Consider the following 23041-nt stretch of genomic DNA (forward strand, 5'->3'; position numbering starts at 1 on the left):
CGTAATTGACAAGACTTTTCGTGAGGTTATGATGTTGCTTGTTAGAAAAAAGTTGTAGACTAGTTTTTAATGGCATTTGAAACATTATCATGTACACGAGGTGCATGCCATGTTTGTTGAAAAAACTATCTAGAGAATTAAATTAGTTGGCAAGTCTATATAGGTTGAAAACACACAAATATATAGAGTAATTTAGTATGCAACGTTGCATGCTTTCATTTGTGTCCCATCTCAACATGGACTACAATCAATATCATTTCGATCAAGGTAAATAGCATAAATCGAGCGCAACATTTTGTCCAGATGTGTATTCTTGTATACAAGTTGTGATAATTGAAGGAATAATTCATATTTTTGACATTCTACATTCCTCAAGAAGAAAAAACTATAATCTCTATCATTCTACAAGTGATATACAAAGGGCTACAGCCATACCCATTACCAACGATACTAATTGTATCGCTGTGTTCCTCAAAGCTGTTGTGCCGTTGTTCATCTCAGCCAAAACACCGGCGAGGGCAATATATATAAAACCACCAGCGGTAAAACCCTGCATTTTTCACAATAACACGAGATTAGAGAGTTGAATATGCAGCGTGTAGTTGCTTGGCCGAGGAACTATTACCTCCATCAAAGATGACTGCCCAGGATCTTTTCCCCACATCAAAGCCTGTAAAACAGCGACCCTCAAATTAGTAAAATACCATCTTAGGTTTTGTTATAAACAGAGGTATACGAGACTACAAACCAGAGCAGTTCCTGCCAGTGCCGCCAGTGCAGACAGAAAGTTAAAGAAGAGGGCTTTGGAGACGGTAAAACCAGATCTCACCAAAATTCCAAAATCACCTATCTGCAAAACGAAGAAACGCTAAGTATACATATATATGAGATCACCACAGAGATGCCCACTTGTCTTCCTTGGGCTATGATATAGTACCAAAACCCAAATACAAGACATGTCACCTATAAAATGGTGCTATACTCATTGAACCTATGGAAAACGAAAGGAAACTGCACGGCAAATTCAGAAAATCAAACCTCTTGAGGAAGCTCATGGGCAAGCAGAAACAGAGTTCTTGACCAGCCACCAACTGATCCATAGAGGAGGAAAGCACTTCCCAAAGCCATCCCATCGGTAAAATTATGCTGAGAAAGGTAAAGTGTCATGTGAAAATACATACACATTTTGTCCTAAATAAACTGACATAAATTCAGTTGCTGCAGAGTAACAGGCAACCAAGAAGACCTAGTTTTGAAATGACTTACCACTCCATCTGAAAAGAGGTTCAGGTAGCCAAACACCAAACTTGATTGTGACTTGATGGGTGTTTTTTTCTCAACGGAGTCAAGATTACCATTGGGGACTTTTTCAGCAAGTGTGTCTTCGGTAGCATTAGTACCAGTAGTTCTCTAGAAGGGACAGAATAATGGAGAAAATTTCAGCACGAAGAAGCATCTCTCAGTTATTCTTTACTTCACATACTTGACAGACTATCCACATTTCTCTGAAAAGCTCATCTCAATTCACTAATATATTTCACTGGAGAATTGAGATTTAATGTATTGTTTCAAGTTGCGATAAGGAAATGAGCATATTGCATCAAGTAAAAAGGGAACCAGCAAGTTGTATTTTTTTTTCAAAATATAAGGAAATGGGCAAATATACTTTCTGCAGATCATTATCTCAAGGGAGCATTAAGGAGGACCCTAACTGATTATACACGTTAATTATCATGGATAAACTTTTTACCCTACCTTTCGCAGAGAATCTTTTTCACTAGTTTTACCACTGCGAGCTTTTTTAGCAGGCTTATCCAATTCCTTTCCTTCAGATGATTTCTCATCATGTGACTGTGCCTGATGGTTTTCATCTACATGATCATCATCTTTCAATTTGTTAGAGTGTTTATGGTGGTGGTGGTGACCAGTATTCCAATCATTTTCTCCGCCAGAATATTCTTCAACGTACCTCACAACTTTCTCAACAATAAGAAACACCACAATTCCAGCTGTTACAAAAGAGTATGATTACAATGTACTCCACTGAATAAGTTGAGGGAAATAAGATGCATGAGGGAATTCAAATATCAAGATGAGCATCCTATGTGGTTCGTAGTGATGAAATTCTATTTAACTTCTTGACACACATAACAAGCATTGAGAAAAAAACAGTTCTCAAGAGAGCAAGGCTGTTAAGTGACAAAACTATCTTCAGTAAATGGATACATAAAATCACCTAATAGAACCATCCATGCAATACTGTATTCTCTTTAAAGAAACTTGCATTTTATACTATTAGGAGTAATAATTATATTAAAGACCGAGGAACATGTTAGTTTACCATTCCAACAGAAGTATCAGATTAGTACGTAGTTTCACATTTATAGCCATCAAGTTAAATCCACATATAATTAGACAAGCTGGGACAAATTTATTAATAGCGATGTGAATTTGATGATTCATCTGACAATGACTGATTTAACAGAAAATCCACAATTTAGTCAAATAAGAATTTCTAAAACCAACATAATTGATTGCCGAAAGCTAAGAAAAATAATTGAATTGTCAAAAGTCATCATGACATACATATTTATTGAAAAAATACTAGCCCTCCCTAAATTTAACATTACTATGTTAGACGTAAATGACTTCACTTTCACAAGGAAATCAATGCAAAATTATACTATAATTACTATTACAACTACGCTATAAAATATTAATAAAGGAAATGAAGAGAAAAACTAAACAAGCCCTATGTTTATCAGAATTTCAAAATTTAAGCATGCTTCCGCAGCAAAGCAAAATGCTTGCAGTAAATGTAAAAGCAAGTTACCCACCCAAAATTGACAAACCAATAGAAAGATCCTTCAATGAATGAGAATGTGAATGTGACTGTCCAGAATGCTCATGATGATGGTCGTCGTGGTGATCATGTGAATTGGCGTGCTCGCCTCCTGAAAACATAAAATTAAATGCACAAAAGTGAGAACAAAAGGTAGTACTTAACAACAGCATCACAGATAACGAGTACTGGTCTCAAGTTGGCTATGGTTAATTGTTAAACAAGCAAAGGCAGCAAAAAAAAAGGAAAAAGAAAGGACATTCGCATAACTAATACCCCCCCCCCCCATCCACGAAAAATGGTCACAATTTCCTGTTGGTCCGTAAAAAAAATTGCCTCTTTCCATCTATAGTGGCAGGATCCACACAGCTCACAACACCCACCGCACATTTACAGTGGGACCTTTACTCCAGTCACACACCAGCAACTATTTGATTGAAATTCGTGCCATCTACAATATGACAATTTTTTGTGGATGGAGGAAGTAGTTTGCTACTTTACCTAGTACATTTAAAACTTAGCACTAGATAATAAAAACATGGAAACGAAATCTAATCATAACATCACAAATGGACTCAGACAAGTTTATTTGCAAAGTTGGTGTCACTTTCTGCAGATCATTATCTCACTTTGGGTGTTCTGAATGAATGTGAGGATACCAACTTTTCTCCAAAGGTTACATCTCTCTTGTAATGCCCACATGGAAGAACAACTTTGGTTTCTTACTAAGACATGGACAAGAATCTTTGACCAGTGTTTCCAAGAGCTAAGATTAATGGAAATATGGCAACTGAAGCTGACAGATGCACAAATTTTGGTGAAGGAACACATGTTGGCAATGCCCCAAAACATAATGTCCATTCGCTAAAAATAGACAAAGGAAATCTTCCAAGCAATTTCTCTTCTAGATAACTGATCTATGATAAGCATGCAAAGGTCTTGCCAGCCAAAGAAATATGATCATCATAAAAAAAACTTTAGCTTACAATTTCAAAACCTAGTCCAGCCTCAATTTCCAGGAAAAAAATTATTCTAAAAGACAGCTGAAAATGCTAAAAAGAAACAACAAAGAAAAAGGGAATAGGGGGGAGAGAGAGAAAGATGGATCACGAGCAATAGACAAAGTCCCAAAATAACCACAAAAGCTCTCTTTCATTCCTTTCAAAGGGTATACATACCGAAAGCATGTGGCAACTGATGAAGAAAAGCATCACCTAGCATAGCTCCCGCCTGCATAAGAGATGTTCATATAAATAAAGATAGGACAACTACTGATAATTTTGTATTCTAGCTTTTAGCAGCCAAACAAACAAAGTCACTATTTTTCTTAGATATATTGGTATGCTGCAAAACCAAATAGCATGAAAGCACTCAACAAATTAGCTTATTCTTATTTATGAGGTAGGAATACAGTTAATCTGCAGAACACCCAAAGTGACAACATATGACCTTAAAGTAGCAATTCTCAGGATAATATATCAATATTAACCCCTCCCCTAACGGTAAACACACTATACGGTAGCATTTTAGAAATCATAATTAATCTGATTTCCCAGCAACCTAATGAAAATTTATATATAATCTACTCTTATGCTGAATTTTACCAAATTTTTAATCTTCTCTTAGACTAACATTAATAAATTATTCTTTCTTTGAACAGAAGATATATTAGCATAATACAAGCTACCAAAAATAAAGCAGTAGCTTTTCAAGCCAAAGAAAACAATGTAATTCACTATAATCCTAAATAAAGTAACAAACTTTTGACAGTGAATGTGTTAAGAAAGAGTGGACAGAGAAACAAGAAACTGACCCCAAATAATGCTAGAGAATCAACAAAAACCTTTGATGGCTTCCCCTGTACTGCAGGAAAATTAAATCCGACCTTTGTTAGCTAGCTGTAAGCATATTGATATCTTTCCGAAAGCTATAAAAAGAGCATGCAAGGATATTTAGAGTACTTACTAAATATGAAAGGCAACATAATGAGGCAAATAAGAGAAGCCAAGCTAACCAACAGAGAGCAACCCATGGCATTGATCCAGAGACCTGCCAAATCGAATAACCCAATTAGTACTGCACTAACCATGACTCTAAAATCTTCTTGCGTGTCATTTTTCTGAAATGCTTCTACAACATTAAGACCAAGAACTCTTGTAATCATACTAGGTTAGACACTGCAGCAATGTCTAATTGATTGAGTTATTCCAACAGAACCATATAGAAACTAAAGATATTGCTATTCATAGCAACAAAATGCAGTAACATTGACAGCCTTATCAGCAGAAAGTGAATCCCATTACTGTAAATTACATTAACCACTTCAACACAGGGCCTCACAAACAAAAACATTTTTTAGTGGCAAAAATGAAGGAATAAGAAAGGCAAATTAAATTGAATATGAGTACAACAAATTAAATGAACAATAAATTATTTACCAAGCCCAGCAAGCTCCACATCGCCATCATGCTCATGATGCCCGTGCCCACAATCATGATGATCATCATCATTGCCCCACATCATCTTCAGATCTTCCTCTTCCGCAATTTCCTCGGGAAGAAGCGTCTGCCGCCCCTGATTCTTCTCTATCAACCCCACATGATCGTCATCATGTACATGGTGGTGGTGGTGGTGTTCGTGGCTGCACTGGTGAGCCGCCGCCGCAGACAATCCAAACCCTGCCACCGCCAAAACACCCAACATACAGTAGTAGATCTGCCGCCGGCTAACTGAAACGGGCCCCATTTCCCCCAACTAAAGGCGCGTTTGGATTGGAGTAAGACGAGAGACAGAGTGAGGGTTTAAGAGTGGGCGCTTCTTCGCTTGCAGGTGCCTTCGATTGTGATAAAACAAACGGCGCAAAAAAAGAGGATTATGATACCCACGATGATCCCGAACGTTATTACATCCATTTTACGGTTTCTACATTTAATTTTTTTTTAAATAATTTTGGATTTTCTTATTGTGAAATGGAGAAATGAAACTGGGCTGGGGAATTGAATAGGAATAGGAATAGGAATAGGAATAGGAGTATAAATTATGACTATATCAGGAAAAAAGAAGAAAGAATAGGATAAGGAATTCCATGATTATTTTATTTTTATCTGCATACTTTAATTTAATAAACTAAATTTATGAATTTGTACCCATTCATAGTTGAATGTTGACTATGATATTTTTGCTTACTGTGTACTTAGTTTGATGCCTGTGGTGTGAAATTAATATGTTATCTCACCAAAAACATCTACTATAAATCGTAATTTAATCTCTAGTTTTGATGTTGTGTTATCCTTAAGTAAGCATAAAAATGATAATGGTGTTGGGGTAGATGAAAAGCTAACAAGTAGAGCATAAGTTATCTTATCTATGTGTCCTCCAAAAAAGAAAAATTATGGTTCTTCACTGTCTTCTAGCTTGTGTTGTCTGTCATTTGCTTTTCTTTCCCACTTGGGATTGGACTTTGCATCTGCTTATCAATCTTTTTGTCAAAAGTGAAACAATACAAAGTGCATGGTGGTCTAGTGAAGAATGTGTTACCAGGAAGCTAAGCCTCTTGCTCTTGCTCTTGCACAGTGTTCATTTACAAGAATTACATATGTTGCTAGTTTTCAATCTCTTTGTGATGTGTATGCTTTTGGAACCCCATATAAATTTCCTTGAATAATGAGTGGTAAATTTTGAATCCAGCAATATTCAATGCCCTGAAAAAAATAGGAGACTTGCAATGAGATTCTATACATCAGTTATTATTGTCCTGTGGCTTTTTATCCAAAAATTCCAGGAAAAATACTCCATATCATTTTTACGTGCATGGTGTGTGAATAAATAAAATGGTAAATTTATCAAATAAATCACCAAATTTTATCGAATTTTGGTGAGAACTTTATCTTTTTTTAAGAATGAAACTATCAATTGAAAATTTCGCAATTATCTCATATTTATAATTTGAGCATAATCGATGTTAATGTCTCAATTGAAAATTTGAAAATATGATATGTGAATAAAACGATACTGTCAATTATCACTTTTCCAAATACTCCCAAATCACTAAGTTTAGTTAACTTATAATTGACCACACTCTTTAGTCCATCAGTAACGTTGTCTATTATCCGTCTCTTAACCGTCTTATCTCTTCACTATTTATGAGCTCCACTGTACTTTTCATCCCATCTCTTAACTAAGAGACATCACCTGCAACCCTCAATCTATTAACCATCTCATCCCTTAACTATTCATTCAATTTCATTTTTTATTTTTATTTCCAACAAATTCAATTAATAAAAACACACTTCATTAAATAACATAAAATTACAACTCAAAATAAAAAAAACACATAATTAAAATCCTAAAAAATAAAAATTACATAATTTAAAATATAATTTTATAGAAATTATAAAAACTACTCCGCCGGCAAATCATCCCCCGAAGGTGGTGGCGGTGCATTCAAGCTACCTAGAGGCGGAATACCAATTTGTCTTGCCATAAACTCAATTCCGGCAAGATGGACTTGATATTGGGGAGGCGTCATGCGGGAAGTGTCAGCCATCGTGGCAGTCAAGTACATGGACAATAGGGTGTTCGAGCCGGAGCCCGTCTGGCTTGATTCGCCTCGGCCCCTCCTCCCTCTAGCCGCCTTGGTCCCTTGCGGCCGACGGCGCCCACGGGAGGATCCCCTGCATCGGTGGCCGTGCCCTCAACCTCTTGTGAGACAAACTCTTGTGAGGCGTTGCCTGACCCGCCCACACTAGACGAGTAATGGCCACCCGCTGTGTGCTTCGTGCGTTTCGAGCCCGTGCCAGACTAGACACCGCCAGCCCACCTTTCAACGTCTCTGGCTGCCTCCCAAACATCGATATGTTTGAATTCTTTGCAGTTGTCGTAAAAAAAGACTCGCAAAGGCGCTCTCAGAATGTCGGCTCCAGTGGCTCCGCTTTGGTAATTCGCCGCTTCATTCTTGTAGATTCCGCAAAAAATTTTGACATCTCTGTCGACTCGGTCAAAATGACTGCAAAACATCTTCATGGTGCGGCAGCGGGCCCCTTCAGCTTATTCTCGTTGTAGGCGTCAGTGACCTTTTCCCAAAAACACTTGCGGGTTTGTTGATTTCCGACGATGGGATCGTACGAGACGCTGACCCAAGCGTTGAACATAGTCATCGTCTCCTTGCGGCTGTATGGATGACGGCCGATATCCTCCTCCTCCTCGTTATCCTCCTCCTCTTCCTCCACGGCGTCGAATGCGCGACCCCCAGAGCTTCCACAGCCTCGTGCTCCTTCTGGAGTGGGTTCATCCAGAAAATTCTCCTTAATTTGGGATAATCCTTGCGAATACCTCGGGGCGGAGGGACGAGCGTATGCATCCACATCAAAATGGGGTGGTTGGTACGCCGCCGACGTCGACGAGCCTTGGGTGCCCGGCGTCGACGAACCGGAACCACCCAAGATATTGTACATGCCCCCCAGTCGCCAAACGTGTTCAAGTCATATCCGCCGGAGCCGCCAGAGTTTCCGTCGCCGGACATTTTGATATGAAAATTGGAGAGGAAAGAGAGATGATTTGAGAAGAATAGATGTATGTTTGTGTGTATAATGAGGATGAAAGAGGAGTATTTATAGAGTAAAAAATAGAAAAAAAATAAAAAATAAAAAAATACCGTTGAACGGTAAAAAATGGTAACATTACCGTTTTAATATATATATTTTTTATTAAAATCAATTTTTTTTAAATGATTTATTGTGTTAGCGTGACGACGCCCACTCGCGGGCTGACGAGTGGGCGTCACGCCTAGCGCCAGCGCGCCACGTGACTCTGGCGCGTGGCGAGACGTCTCGCCTGCCCACCCTTAGGGACGAGATGCCCACCGAGATGAGACCGAGATGGAGGGTTGCAACGCCGTCTCGCTGCCGCCTCGTCTCTCTGAGACGAGATAGAGACAGCAACGAGACGCGTTGTGGATGGCCTTACTCTTTTCAAACATGGAGCTATCAGCTATGAATGACAAGTTTGAAAATTTTGTAATCATCTTATATTTCTCAATTTGAGCAAAATAACGATCATATGTCAATTGAAAATATCTAAGTGAACAAAATGACGAGATGAAATAAGAAACGACGTGTTCGCGTAGATATTTACACTTGATACATCAACATCAATTTTGTCCAAAATTAAGAAATACTCCCTCCGTCCCCAAATAATATGCACTTTGAGGACGACACGAATTTTAATGTAAAATTGGTAAAGAAGAAAGAGCTAGAGAGAAAAAATAATTAAAGTATTGTTAGTAGAGAATGAGTCTCACCTCATTAGAGAGAAATGACTTTCCAAAATTAGAAATTGCATATTCTTGTGGGGCGGATGGAGTACTATGAGATGATTGAGAAATTTTCAAACCTTAAGATTTATTATTTCGTTGCGTAAATTATAATAGCGATCATAATTTGATCAAATTAATGATTTATATAACAATTTGGCTAGACAAATTGGAATCACAAGACACAATGTATCGTCTTGACTAGTTTCATACTATAATCATACTAGACTTATGAGATGTGGTACCGGATTAATTAAATTGTCGTTGTTTCTCCAAAATGTGTGTTGTTCATTAAGCAATGAGGAGCTCACCATAGTACTATGATCAGATGAACATCACGTGTATTGATAGTTGATAATTAAGTAATGAACAAGTTCATCATAGTAACAGAGTAGATCAAGACCAGCACACTTCCAAATTGATACCTATGTCCTATCTAATTAAATACTCTATGTTTATATTCGTTCGATTACCACTTTTTTTTTTAATTTATCTTAATTAAATACTCTCTGTCTATAAAAATATTCATAGAAAAGGCAATGAATTGCATCATTTCCACCCACTTGGCAATTGCCAACCTCACTCTAGTTTAGCTGATAAAATCTTAGTCCTATTAATCTGTACTCTGAGAGCATACACAACGGTGAACGTTGACACTGCGTCCGTCCGCGCCGCTGCGCTCGCGTCGAGCAACGCCGTGCCAGCGAGCAGGCGACGTGGCGGCACGCTATTGGGCAACGGCATAGCCGTTGCCTTTGAAATTTTTTTTATTTAAAATTCGTTATTTAATTTTTAAAAATGATAAAAAAAAATAAAAAAAATATTTTCCAAATCACAAAAATATGGCCGTTTTTTTGCCCATTTTTCTATTTTTTTTATTTTTTCCCCCAAAATCATCTATAAATACACACATTCATCATCCATTTATCACTCCAAATAATCTCTCATTCATCTCTCATTCACAATTCTCATACAAACTATCAACACATTCATCCATCACTCAAAACCTCAAATGAATTTCACCCATCTTATGGCGGAAGCGGAGCACGAAGAACAAGAATACTACGAACAACATCGGGCCGCTTACGAAGCATATGTCGTGGCGAATACCGTCGCTCCTCCTCCTCAACGAACTAGATCAACTCGCCGCGGTTTCTGGCAGATTACTTAAGGCGCCGTTTTCGCATGTCAAAGCGCTTGTTCATGCGAATTGTCAACACATTGTCCGCACGTGTTGAATTCTTCCAAACAGGTCCAGATGCAACCGGCCGGCAAAGTATCACGCCGTTGCAGAAGTGTACGTGTGCCATCCGACAACTCGCTACTGGGCAAACGGCCGACCTCTTCGACGAGTATTTGCATGTCGGTGAGTCCACTGGAATCCTTTGTCTAAAGAATTTTTGCGAAGGCGTTCGTTCAGCTTTCGGTGATGAATTCCTTCGGGTACCCACCACCGATGATTGCCAATGGTTGCTTCGTCTTCACGAATCAGTCAATGGCTTTCCCGGAATGCTTGGCAGCATTGACTGCATGCATTGGGGGTGGAAGAATTGCCCGACTGCTTGGAGGGGGCAACACTTAAACGGTCACAAAGGCGGCGGCCCAACACTTATCCTTGAGGCGGTAGCCGACTACCGCCTATGGATTTGGCATGCATATTTCGGCGTTGCCGGATCCAACAACGACTTGAACGTGCTCTATTCTTCACCACTCTTCAATGATGTGATGAATGGTGTAGCATCGGCGATCGACTTCACCGTCAACGGAACTACATACCACATGGGTTACTATCTCGCCGATGGTATCTACCCAAGGTGGTCGACTTTCGTGAAGACGCTCAGCAACCCGCATGACCCGAGACAGGTTCTTTTTGCGCAGCTTCAAGAGCCCGCACGGAAAGACGTCGAAAGAGCCTTCGGGGTCCTTCAAGCCCGATTCAACATTGTGAAGGCCCCGGCTCGGCTGTGGTACGTGAATAATATCGCCGACATCATGTTCACGTGTATTATCTTACACAACATGATTATAGCCGACGAAGGACCGAGGGCGGTTAGCTTCTACGACGAGGATGAAGCCGAAAGCTCAACCGCGAGGTCTCCCCCACGCCAAGGTGTGCATACGACGGTTGGCCAGAGGATCGAGACAAGGCACACAATGCGCGATACCCGAACTCACATTCAGCTACAAGAAGACCTAATCAAACACATGTGGGCGAAATTCGGCAACGAGTAGTGGTTTTTTTAATTTTAGGATTTTAATTATGTAATTTTTAATTTTTAGGATTTTAATTACGTCTTTTTAAATTTATTTGTAATTTGTAATGTTATTTCGGTTTTTTTAATGAATTTTCATATTATGAAAATGTTTTTGTTTAATTGAATTTTAAATTGAATTGTGCTCGTCTTTGCAGAAGAGCACGGCTGTGGGGGTTGTGCTCTTGCCAGAGAGCAAACAGTAATAGTGGCACCGGGCCCATAACCGTACTCGCTGGCAAGAGTAGTTGTAGATGTTCTGATGTTTGCAACTTGGATATTTGAATAAGATCATCCACAATAAATGGCCTAGCTAAAAACTTCTTCCGCCATATTATCAAGGATAGTAATTTGGTCTGAGCTGAAAATTGATTTAAACATTTTAAATAGCGACAACAATCTCTGAATAGGCCTGTAGAGCACAAGTTCAATTGGCCTAGAGTTGGTGATTGCGTAAGAGGAGGATTCCCTCTCCAAGTGTGAGCGATGGCGTCGATGTCGGCCTGTGGAACGGCGTCGTTGCGGCTGACAGTGCTGGAAGAGGACTCTGCATCGGAGGTGCTGTTCGTCGGGATCAGCTTAGTGTTGGGGATTGCGTGTAGGCAGGCCCTCGGAGGGACGCGTGTGCCCTACACTGTCGCTTTACTTGTTCTCGGCATTGCCCGCCTTAGGTTTCTCACTGCCACTCTGTCTTTTTCTCTACTCAATTGAACTCTACGTGCCGCGTTATGTTTGTCACTATGCAACATGATTTTTATTTGCACGAGTTGGAGCTACAGTGGTTACTCTTCCTGTGCTTGTGTTGTTATGCAAAAGGAGATTATTAGTATGCCTTTATCTAGTTTTATACTACTACTATGCATGTGAGTTTTTGTTGCTCATAGACAAGCGCTTATGCGTTAGTATATCTTTCATGCCAAGTTAGAAATGCACTGAAATCAAGACTTTCAAGTTCTTTTAATTTGTTGAAAATTTTGTTGCTGTTACGAATATGTGTTTTGTTTTGTGTGAATAAACAGGTAGAAGAGTAAGATTGGTATTTGAGTAAGTACTAGAGTTTGACTGTAAGAAGATTCCTCATTCCAAATGATTTTTCTTGCTGGTGATATGGCCAGGCCACTCATGTATGGGCCATTCCATGGTAATGGATTTTAGCAGTTGAGTAATTGTTAAGGATGAAGTTCCTTAACTCGTAGATTTTGCGTCGAACGTCGCGGGAGCTTTTGCCCGTCGATCAATCCGACGTCAAAATTAAGGTTTTGTGTGTTTTGCACGTTTGAAAGGAAAGAGAGTAAGAGAAAATAAAATAGAATGATAATTGATATTTCTTGAATGATCAAAATGACTAACAATGTCCACTATTTATAATAGTGGATACTAACTTAATGAGCAAGACAAAAGATATAAAAAGATATGCAAATCCATAATTAACTAACTAAATAATAATAATAATAATCGTATCAGTAATTTTCCTTGTTACTCTCTTTTCATGCCTTTCTTCGAGTGGAAATAATCTTCATGCTTGCAAGGTAGTTTTATGTGAATAAGTGAATCATGGTTCACTGAAAGCTTTTATTGTTATGAACTACCAATACTCCATCAAAGATAGGAAAAGTCAGGTTTTTAATTATACACATTTTTCTGCAGAATATGGAACACACCATAGGTTGGGAAAGATTGGCGATGGGATCCGTCTTTGTAAGTGAATATTCTCTGAACTATCATTAAAGCCTCTAAATATGCCTGCACCAAAACGAAAAAAAGATATTTATTGCAGGTTTTGTTAAAACATATTTTATGAACATTATAATCTGTCAGCTATATACGAAAAGTTTCTTGTGCTCCTTGTGTAGGGGCTAATATTCATCCTGAACTTCTCTTGGTTGTGTTCCTTCCTGCACTTCTCTTTGAGAGTTCATTTTCAATGGAAGTGCACCAGATAAAGGTCTGCAGAAATTCTTCCTTATTTTGTATCTTTGCATTTCTTTAATAATTCAACAATTTACTAGTCTCTTGATACATAACTCTGCCTCCCTAACATTGCATCTATATCTGGATGTTTTCACAATGTTATTATTATCTGCCATAAACCGATAAACCGCCGTATGCCATTGTCAACATTGTGAATGTTATAAGTATTCCTTCTCTACCGTATTTGGTAATGTGAAAAGAATCAGCCAGATAAATGATATGTCAATGAGTGTCAGATTCTAGCATATAGTTAGCCTTATTTTTATTTCACCATCTTTCAAAGTTTTTTTTGAAGTTTTATCCAAACAGATAAGGAATCCATATCACCTATTGTTTGTGTCAGCCTCTCTGGCTTAGACTACAATCCTTTTCCTGAGTTGTTTTCTACTGAAAGTCACTCAGATTTAAAATTTTTCCATTTGGATGAGTTGCTAAATTTTCTCATTTTCTGCTTTTCCAGTTCTAACCTTCCTTGTGCCCCCTCTCTCTTTTCTGCATTCAGCTTTAACTATTCTCAGTTTTTCACTTTCTGGTAGTAAGTCAATATCATTCAATATAATGGGTATTATTATGACCCTTGAACCAGATTCAGCAAGACATTACTATTTTCCAAGCTAGTGATTGTGAGAAATACCCTAAGTTTGAGCTAACATTAGATAAATCAAAATATTGTGAGTTGCAATTGCGACGTAGAACTCGCATGGCACTTCAATATGATTATATGAAACCAGAAAAGTCCTAATGGTAAAATGTTACAGAGGACAAGGAATTCCCGACAAAAAAACAGACATCTGAAATGATTCATTGTTTGAGTAATTCAGAAACGTGTTATCATATTGCTTGTTTCTGCGAAAAATCAAACACATTAATTATATATATATATATATATATATATAGGGTCTTGTTAGGTTGAGATTTTTTAGCTTAATTGAGAATTGAGATGCATTTTCAGCCACTCATTTTGAAATGTCAACTACAAGTAGATTATGTCAACTAAGGGGTATTATCGTCATTTCATTTCAATAGCCAGAATATTAAATGTCAACAACTCGTATTAAAATGTCAACAACTAAAAAAAATTTAATTTTTTTAATTTTTTTAATTTTTTTTAATTTTTTTTAAATTTTTTTAAAATTTTCGCGCGATGTCAACTACTGAGACATTATGTCAACTACGATGTGTAGTCTGCACATCAAATGTCAATAGCTCTGCACATCAAATGTCAACAGCTTATAATTGACATTATATATGTGTAGTTGACATGAATTGTATATGTAGTTGACATTATATGTGTGTAGTTGACATGAATTGTATATGTAGTTGACATTACATGTGTGTAGTTGACATGAATTGTATATGTAGTTGACAAAAAAAAAATTAAATAAATAAAATAAATAAAAAAATAAAAAATCGAAAAAAAAATAATTTTTTAAAAAAAAATAAAAAAAATATTTATTAAATAAAATATATGATGAAATTACAAATATGCCCTTTCATAATTAATTAATGTAAAAATATTTTCCATGTGGCAAATTCTGGACCACTCATTTAATAAAAATGAGTGGCTTATAATGCATCTCAATTCTCAATTAGGCTAAAAAATCTCAATTGATCACAACCCTATATATATATATATATATATATATATATATATATATATATATATATATATAGGGAGATGATCAAAATAAGTATCTGTTTAAATCCAGAAATGCAGACCAAATCTTGGCCCTAGGATTAGATGATCTAATGGTCAATAATTAACCAAAAATACGGAAGGTCTTAATTAAGCAATTTTAGGTCATATTATAATATTTGGGTTTAATGTCATGCTAAGATCGTTTTAGGTCATGCTTTGTTAGCATGACCTAAAAATTACCTAATTATGACCTAAAAGTGCCCTAATTATGATATTGTTCTGCGTTTCTGTATTTAAATCTAGTTTTGCATAGATCAAAACCCTATATATATATATATATATATATATATATATATAGGGGTGTGATAAAATACAAACTCTCTAAAATACAAACTATACAAACTTTAATCATACTCACTTAATACAATTAATCAACGGTTAATATAAGAGATTTTTCTAATGTCAACATTTTGACATCGAAAAATCAGAATTTGGACACCCCCGTCGACAGAATTTGTACACTCCGTACATCCCCCGGTGACATAATTTGTACATTCTGTTGACATCGACCCCCGGTGACAGAATTTGTACAGTCCGTTGACATAATTTGTACACTCCGGTGACAGAATTTGTACACTCCGGTGACATAGTTTGTATAGTTTGTATTTTAGAGAGTTTGTATTTGATCACACCTCTATATATATATATATATATATATATATATATATATATATATATATATATATATATAGAGTCCCATTATTCACAAATCCACTCTTAAAGACCGAACCGCCGAACCATACTAAATTAGGGTTTTTAGATCTACTTTTTTATGGATGAGAGACACAAATTTATCATTTATTTTCGCCTTCATCACGAGCCTATTTTAATTCATCCGAAGGTAAATAAGTCATACAAACATGTTACAAAGATTTAACTTCATTCCAGTAGGTTTTTACTTCATTCCAGTAGGTTTTTACTTCATTCCAGTACGTAAATGCGGTTTCACCGCCGCGTGCCGTTCTTTCTCTCTACAATATCTATCACCGCCGCCACAACGCTGATATGGTGTAATAAACACATGGAATGATGTGATAAATTATTGGAATGAAGTATGTGTAGAAGCATTTGAAGTCCTACTGGAATGAAGTAAAAACCTTATCAAATGAAGTAATAACGTTTCTGAATGAAGTAATAAACACACTTGAATAAATTGCATTTTTTAATGTAAATAAAGTCAAAACGCGGGTCAATGAATTCAAATGAAACATATGTTGAATCATTTCAAAACCTACTGGAAGAAAGTAAAAACATGTTGTAGTTTCAAGGTATTACGTACGGAATGAAGTAATAAACCTATACAATGAAGTAAAATGGGCTTGTAATGAAGACCGAAAAATTTACACAGCAGCACATCTTATCAAAAAAACTAGATCTAATGGCCCAGATTTGGTCTCTAGTTCGGTCTTTAAAATTGGTTCGACATTGATCACAACTCTATATATATATAGGGTTGTGATCAATGTCGAACCAATTTTAAAGACCGATTTTACTTCATTGTATAGGTTTATTACTTCATTCCGTACGTAATACCTTGAAACTACAACATGTTTTTACTTTCTTCCAGTAGGTTTTGAAATGATTCAACATATGTTTCATTTGAATTCATTGACCTGAGTTTTACTTTATTTACATTAAAAAAATACAATTTATTCAAGTGCGTTTATTACTTCATTCAGAAACGTTATTACTTCATTGGATAAGGTTTTTACTTCATTCCAGTAGGACTTCACATACTTCATTCCAATAATTTATTGCATCATTCCATGTGTTTATTACACCATATCAGCGTTGTGGCGGTGGTGATAGATATTGTAGAAAGAAAGAACGGCACGCGACGGCGAAACCGCATTTACGTACTGGAATGAAGTAATAATCATACTGGAATGAAGTAAAAACCTACTGGAATGAAGTAAAAACCTACTGGAATGAAGTTAAATCTTTGTAACATGTTTGTATGACTTATTTACCTTCGGATGAATTAAAATAGGCTCGTGATGAAGGCGAAAATAAATGATAAATTTGTGCCTCTCATCCATAAAAAAACTAGATCAAAAAACCCTAATTTGGTATGGTTCGGTGGTTCGGTCTTTAAGAGTGGATTTGTGAATAATGGGACTCTATATATATATATATATATATATATATATATATATATATATATATATATATATATATCTTGACAAGTTCATCTTTTTCTCTCGCTAATATTATCAATTTTTGAAATCTTTAGATAAGCATATATTCGTTTCTTTTCTAGCATTGTCCATCATGTGAGTACAAATGCTGTTGACAAGCTCAAGAAGGCTTTGAAATTTCTGGAATTTTGGCTGTCAAGACTTTGGGGATGTAAGCTTTTGAATTTTTATAATTTGATCATACAACTTGCACAAACAGCTGATTTAAAGTCAGCAAAGTTTACATCATTTTTGGTACTCTGCTAATTAACTATTATTAGATGTCTTTTCATGTCTGTCCTTTTTGGTAGATCAAATATAGTAAGATTTGTTTATGTGATATAGCTGTCTGGATGTAGAATTGAATATTTCAGCCATTGATAAAGTATTTATACGAATAACTGGCGTCGAAAAATTTACTTTCAGTCTTTTTCTCTGTCAGAAATGAGAATTTCTAAAAATTTACAAAGTCAGCAGAAGCTTGAGATAAGCATTAAATGACATTAAAAGTCTTTTCCCTTGTGCAATCTAACATATTTACAGAATAAAAATAAAATCCGGTGATCAACTGTTGAATAAGGTTGCCATCTCAAAGATCATTCAGTTTAATTAGTTTCTCATTTGACTTTAGTTTTTATGGTTGTGTTCATTACTTCCTAATTCTTACATTTATAATTACAATATAATGGCTCCTGCTGGATTTTTCATTAAAAGTCAAATATATTATTGCATATTATTTTTTCTGAATTTATATGAAGTGGAAGATTGCGGATTTTGACATTCTTAAAGCTACTATATAACTAAGCAATCTGGTTTATGCTGTCCATTGTTTTCTGACTGTTGCAATTTCTCTGATAATTAACTCAAAAGGTTCAGCATCAGTGACGTACAATAATAGCTAACCTGAAAAAATAATATCTTGATTTACTTCAACGGTGATTAGCATGTGTGCATCCTCCAACAGTAGTCCACTGAAAGATTCTTATTTTGAACACTAAATATGTGTAGTTACTTTACCTTGGCAAGTGATACAGTTAAATCTGATATTGATTTTTGAAGCTTTTATGAGAGCTTCTTGTGGTAGTCCTGCTAAGCAATATTACTGGAGGATGTTTCTAAAGTGACACTAGGAAATAATCAGCAGGTGAACCATTTAATAGGTTCTTTCCGAAAATCTGTTTGGTTTTTCCAAGCATATCCAAGAATAACTGAAATTTGGCTCTTCTAAGAGCATCTCCAATGGCGGACGTCCGGTCGGACATCCGCGACGGACGACCGGGACGTCCGCCATTGTAACGAAGCAACTCGGATACGGATGTCCCGTATGGACGTCGCATGTCCTCGGATATCCGGGCGACGTGTGGGCGGACGTCCGCCATTGTGGCGTGGGTCGGACGTCCGGTATTAATTTTTTTATTTTTTTTTAAAACTCTATATATACGGCTCGTTGAACTTCATTTCATTCGCACCACTTGTGTTAACAAGTTTCTCTCTTCTTTTACTACAAAATTCATTTCTACTTAATAGAGAACGACAGGAACTCCCCCGCCACGAGCGAGTCGCAGACTCCGGCGTTTCCCGCCGAACTGGAGGGAAACTCTAGCCGAAATGCGACAACGGTTCCAGCAATATCGGGGATGCAGTCCCAAATGGTGTGTGGGATGGGTGGAATGGATGGGATGGGTGGAATGGATAGGATGGGTGGTATGATGTCCACGTACTTCAATATGTACAATTGGATGGGTGGGATGGGTGGTATGGGTGGTATGATGCCCAGGGCAGCGGGGATGGGGGGCATGACCCCAAATATGATGGGGATGGGGGGTATGACCCCAAATATGATGGGGATGGGTAGGATGATGCCGGGGATGATGCAGACCATGCCTAGGGGAGGGGGTGGCAGGGGCCCTGAACCACTTGCGGAGAATGTCTATTGCCCAGTTATCGATATGCTGTCTACTGATTCCCCCTCCAGTTTTGTTCCGGAGACTCAGTTCACCGGCATGGAAACTTTCTCTTTTGAGGAGTTGGGGCTATCTCCAGTCAGGGAGACTCCCGATGATGTGGGGACAGCGGCAAGGGGCAGGGGCAGGGGCAGGGGCAGGGGCAAGTGATGCATTATTTATTAGCACTAAAAATACATACAAGCATACATGGTAGATCTAGTATAGCTAAAGGTCAGTACCGGGATATCGAACACAGGGAATAAGATTGCAACTGGCTATCATATACTAAGCGTCATATACTATTTAGAGACACAGAGATTTTGATTTTGGATTTTATAAACTAGACAGAAATAAATAAACAAATAACAAAAAAAATAAAAAGAAATAATAAAAAGCAGGCTAAAGAATGTAGAATTTTAGGATCCAAAAACACAATCGACTTCCTTGAATTACGGTCTCCAGAGCTATTAAGTCGATCACAATTATAGATTAAACCCCCTCCCGAGGTGAGAAACCTGTAGATTATGTGATAGGATTGAAGTCCCCTTCTAACCCTTGAACCCCTAACTCCTAAAAGCATATAAGATCAAAGACCTCACTCAAAACCTCAACTCTCCCGAGTTCTATTGAATTAAGGTGTGAATTGTCCCTTTTTTCCAAGTCAATTATTTCGTCTCCCGAGTACTCTAATCAACTCTAACATGTATTCAAGAGGTAGCTAATCAATTGAACATAGAAAGCACCAGATAAATCAAATAACTGCAAGAGCTAACAAGGAAAAGCAATCGAATATCTTTACCAAAAATTCTACAAAAGATGTTCTACTCATAGACAAATAAAACTACAATTAAAGTACGAGACATGAAAGGAATTGATAAAACCCAAGGTTGAATCTTCAATCTTCAGTCTTCTCTTGCCTGGATCTGCAAAGCTCCGCTCCAATGGAAGATGGATGAATTATGTGTGGATTATGGAATGGAAAGAGGTGTAGAGATGGAGAAGGATTGTAGGCTCTGAGATAAAGATTATGAATTAGGTTCATAGGTATTTATAGGCTCGAAAAAAGGTTTATTTTTGATAAATTTCGTGCCCTACAAGAAATAGGAGAGATTTGGCTTCACAATATAATAATTTCTTTTCTTCCGTGAATTTCCGCCAGATTTTGACTACACTGTGCGATGTTTGTAAAATGGCCACAACTTTCTCCACAGAACTCCGATTTAGATGTTTAAGGTATCCACGCGAAAGTCTTTCGAAGACGAAGAGACTGGTATCTAGTAGGCACTGATTGGACTTCAAAATCGCTTCCAGAATGGGCTCGAACAGAGGCTGCTGCACTTTGGCCTTTTTCACATTTTTCTATCTTTTTCTATCATTTATCAACCAACATTTAAAAAGACCAAATGTATAACATATGCAATTTAAGAACATAATTTGCATGATTGACATTTAAAACAAGTCAAATCTAGTCCTTAAAAACATGTAAAATCTGTGTTTGTCAACTCCCCCAAACTTAATTATTTGTTTGTCCTCAAACAAAACAAGAGAAAAACTACTAAAGAAACACGAATGCTAAGAACTAGACTTCATAGTTGCCTCAAAAATTGTAACAAGAAATAAAGAGTTTGACAAGAATACAAATCAAATCAAGCAAAGCTTATTAGTGCATATTCATTACTAGCTCGTTGATCACCTTGAAGTACATGCGCTCACAAGTGTTTAGAAGTGTGTTTATCACCCACTCTCAAAGTGTATAAGGTAAAGAATATATGCTCTCAGATCATGCAACATGCAAAGTTTACCATAGGATTGTTCGATGTCTAATCCATCTTCTACTTTATGTGATTAAAATTAAAAATCCGAAAGGTCTTTATTTTCGGTTTTAATGTAGGCTCTTTGGTAAGGTGAAGAAATATGGCTAAAAAGTGACTAATCTCAAACATAGCAAAAGTGATCAATTTCTACTACATCAAACATAGCACCGCACCAACAATTCGAATCTCAGTAACATCTAGACTTTGTCTAAATTTCTTCTCACTTCCCAAATTCCTTTGATTTTTTTTTCTTTTCATTTTTTTTTCTTTTGTACATCTTTTCGTTTTTTTCCTTTCTATGCACAACCAATTATCTCATTCAAACCACAAATGTCTATGCACTTTTCACAAGTAAGCACACTACTTTTCTTTCTACCTTATCTCTCCAACTCTTTTCACAAAATATAAACTAAAATTCACCAAGAGTGTATGGATATTCCCTTTTATTTAGCTTCCAAAGAAAAAAGCTTTAAAGGCTCAAAGTGGCTAGCTAGGGAAAATTTTTTTGAATAAGGTCATAAATTTGGATATATAAAGTAGCTAAGAAGGATGACCTAACGTCCTCTTTTATCATTTAAATACTATGTAAACTTAGGCAGACTAGGAGCAAGTTCTAGAAACAAATACATGAATGCAGATAAATCACACAAGAAATAAATTTATGGCTCGAGTCTTACAAGGTATAAGCATGATTTAAGGCAAACAAGCAATTCATTATTTATGCACCTTTTCACTAAACCTTCAAATCAATGCATCAAGTCAACTCAACCAACACATAAACAAAATTTTTATCATAGGCAACTCAGTCTGATGTTCCTAAACATGAGTATTTCTAAATTTTCTATGTTATGCTCATGACAAGATTCACCTCGGGTTTATTTAAAAAAACAAATAAAAACAAACAAAAACAACTAAACTCACGGTCCACCACTTCATCCCCCAAACTTATTCAAAACTACGTTAAGAATAAGTTTGAAAAGTCGGTGGAGATGTGAGTAAACTAAGAAAACAAATCAAACTAAATAAAAAAGATACCAATGTTGGGTTGCCTCCCAACAAGCGCTTGGTTAACGTCTTTGACGTTATTTGAAGCTCATAAATTATCCCCCATTCTCGGGATTTTCTTTGGGATGCCTTATGTACCTACAATTTCGCAATGTGAGCATAGAATGAAGAAAATTATAGTAGAGTACTATGCAAAACATGTGGCAATCCTCTAAACTTTAATCATATCAAGACATAAAATATGCAAATCAAATTATCTACCTTAACATGATCATTTTTCATCCTCCGTAATCTTCTCTATCCCCCAATTAATTGCAAAAATTTTCAACAATAGACTAAGATCAAGCAAAAAAAAATTTAAGCTCTAGAAATATACACAATTCATGCAAGATAAAATAGCCTCGCAATGCTATGAACATGAACTATGTGTATCAACAATCAAACCAAAGTGATATTCAAATTTCATCCAACAAGATCAACATACTCAAGCACACCCAACAATAATTAATTCCAAAAATCCAAGACTCACAAATTCATCATCCTCTATCAAACTCTAATCCAAACTTCCAATATATAAATCAACAACAAGGCCATTCAAGGAAAAAATTCAAAATCAAAGCTCAGAAATTAAAAGAAGAACATACCTTGGTTGGTTGACAATTGAGCATAATAATGAGTGGAATCCAAAAAATGTGATTAAGTGGTGTGAATTTGGAGCATGAGTGTGTGAATTGTGTGGAGAAAATAAAATATAAAGAGGGGAAAGAGTTTTTTTTAAAAGTTTTTTTTAAGAAAAAAAAGAAAATCAGATGTAAAAGAATAAAAAGCAAAAAAACTAAAAAAAACAACGAGAAAGAAAAGTTAAAAGAAAAGATTTTTTATAAATTTTCTTTTAAACTTCAACTATACGGAGAAACATCAGCTTTACGGAGGAGAAAACTAAAGAAGAAAACTAATAAAAATAAGGGAGCATTCAAATGTATATATCTCACCCACGCTCTAGGGAGCATATCAAGTGTTGTAGC

At 36.6% G+C, this 23041-nt stretch overlaps 1 protein-coding gene and 1 long non-coding RNA gene across 3 annotated transcripts; one reads left to right on the forward strand and one right to left on the reverse strand.

Annotated features, from left to right (window-relative positions):
* Positions 1–256: 256 nt before the first annotated feature.
* On the reverse strand, positions 257–5882 carry LOC121769864 (IAA-alanine resistance protein 1-like). Its single transcript, XM_042166629.1, has 11 exons — positions 5281–5882; positions 4808–4891; positions 4656–4705; positions 4021–4072; positions 2838–2954; positions 1756–2009; positions 1267–1410; positions 1039–1146; positions 749–850; positions 626–670; positions 257–550 (listed from the first exon to the last, which is right to left on the reverse strand). The coding sequence occupies exons 1-11, from the start codon at positions 5585–5587 to the stop codon at positions 398–400; spliced, it is 1416 nt and encodes a 471-aa protein (XP_042022563.1). The 5' UTR covers positions 5588–5882; the 3' UTR covers positions 257–397.
* Positions 5883–11708: 5826 nt separating this feature from the next.
* LOC121771560 lies at positions 11709–13595 on the forward strand. Of its 2 annotated transcripts, XR_006044081.1 has the most exons (3): positions 11709–12075; positions 13052–13102; positions 13258–13595. It is a non-coding gene; the product is annotated as an uncharacterized LOC121771560 (long non-coding RNA). The 2 variants fall into 2 exon arrangements; XR_006044082.1 differs by having other exon boundaries at positions 13052–13595.
* The last annotated feature ends 9446 nt before the right edge of the window (positions 13596–23041 follow it).

The sequence above is a fragment of the Salvia splendens genome, chromosome 16, assembly GCF_004379255.2.
Source record: "Salvia splendens isolate huo1 chromosome 16, SspV2, whole genome shotgun sequence".
NCBI classification, from domain to species: domain Eukaryota; kingdom Viridiplantae; phylum Streptophyta; class Magnoliopsida; order Lamiales; family Lamiaceae; genus Salvia; species Salvia splendens.

What these genes read in the sequence shown, in the direction of transcription:
- LOC121769864 (XM_042166629.1), bottom strand. Translation starts at nt 5,587, where the DNA reads ATGGGGCCCGTTTCAGTTAGCCGGCGGCAGATCTACTACTGTATGTTG. An exon ending in CCCATGAGCTTCCTCAAGAG is followed by an intron (nt 851 to 1,038) that starts GTTTGATTTTCT and finishes TTCGTTTTGCAG; the next exon opens with ATAGGTGATTTTGGAATTTT. An exon ending in GGCAGTCATCTTTGATGGAG is followed by an intron (nt 551 to 625) that starts GTAATAGTTCCT and finishes TGAAAAATGCAG; the next exon opens with GGTTTTACCGCTGGTGGTTT.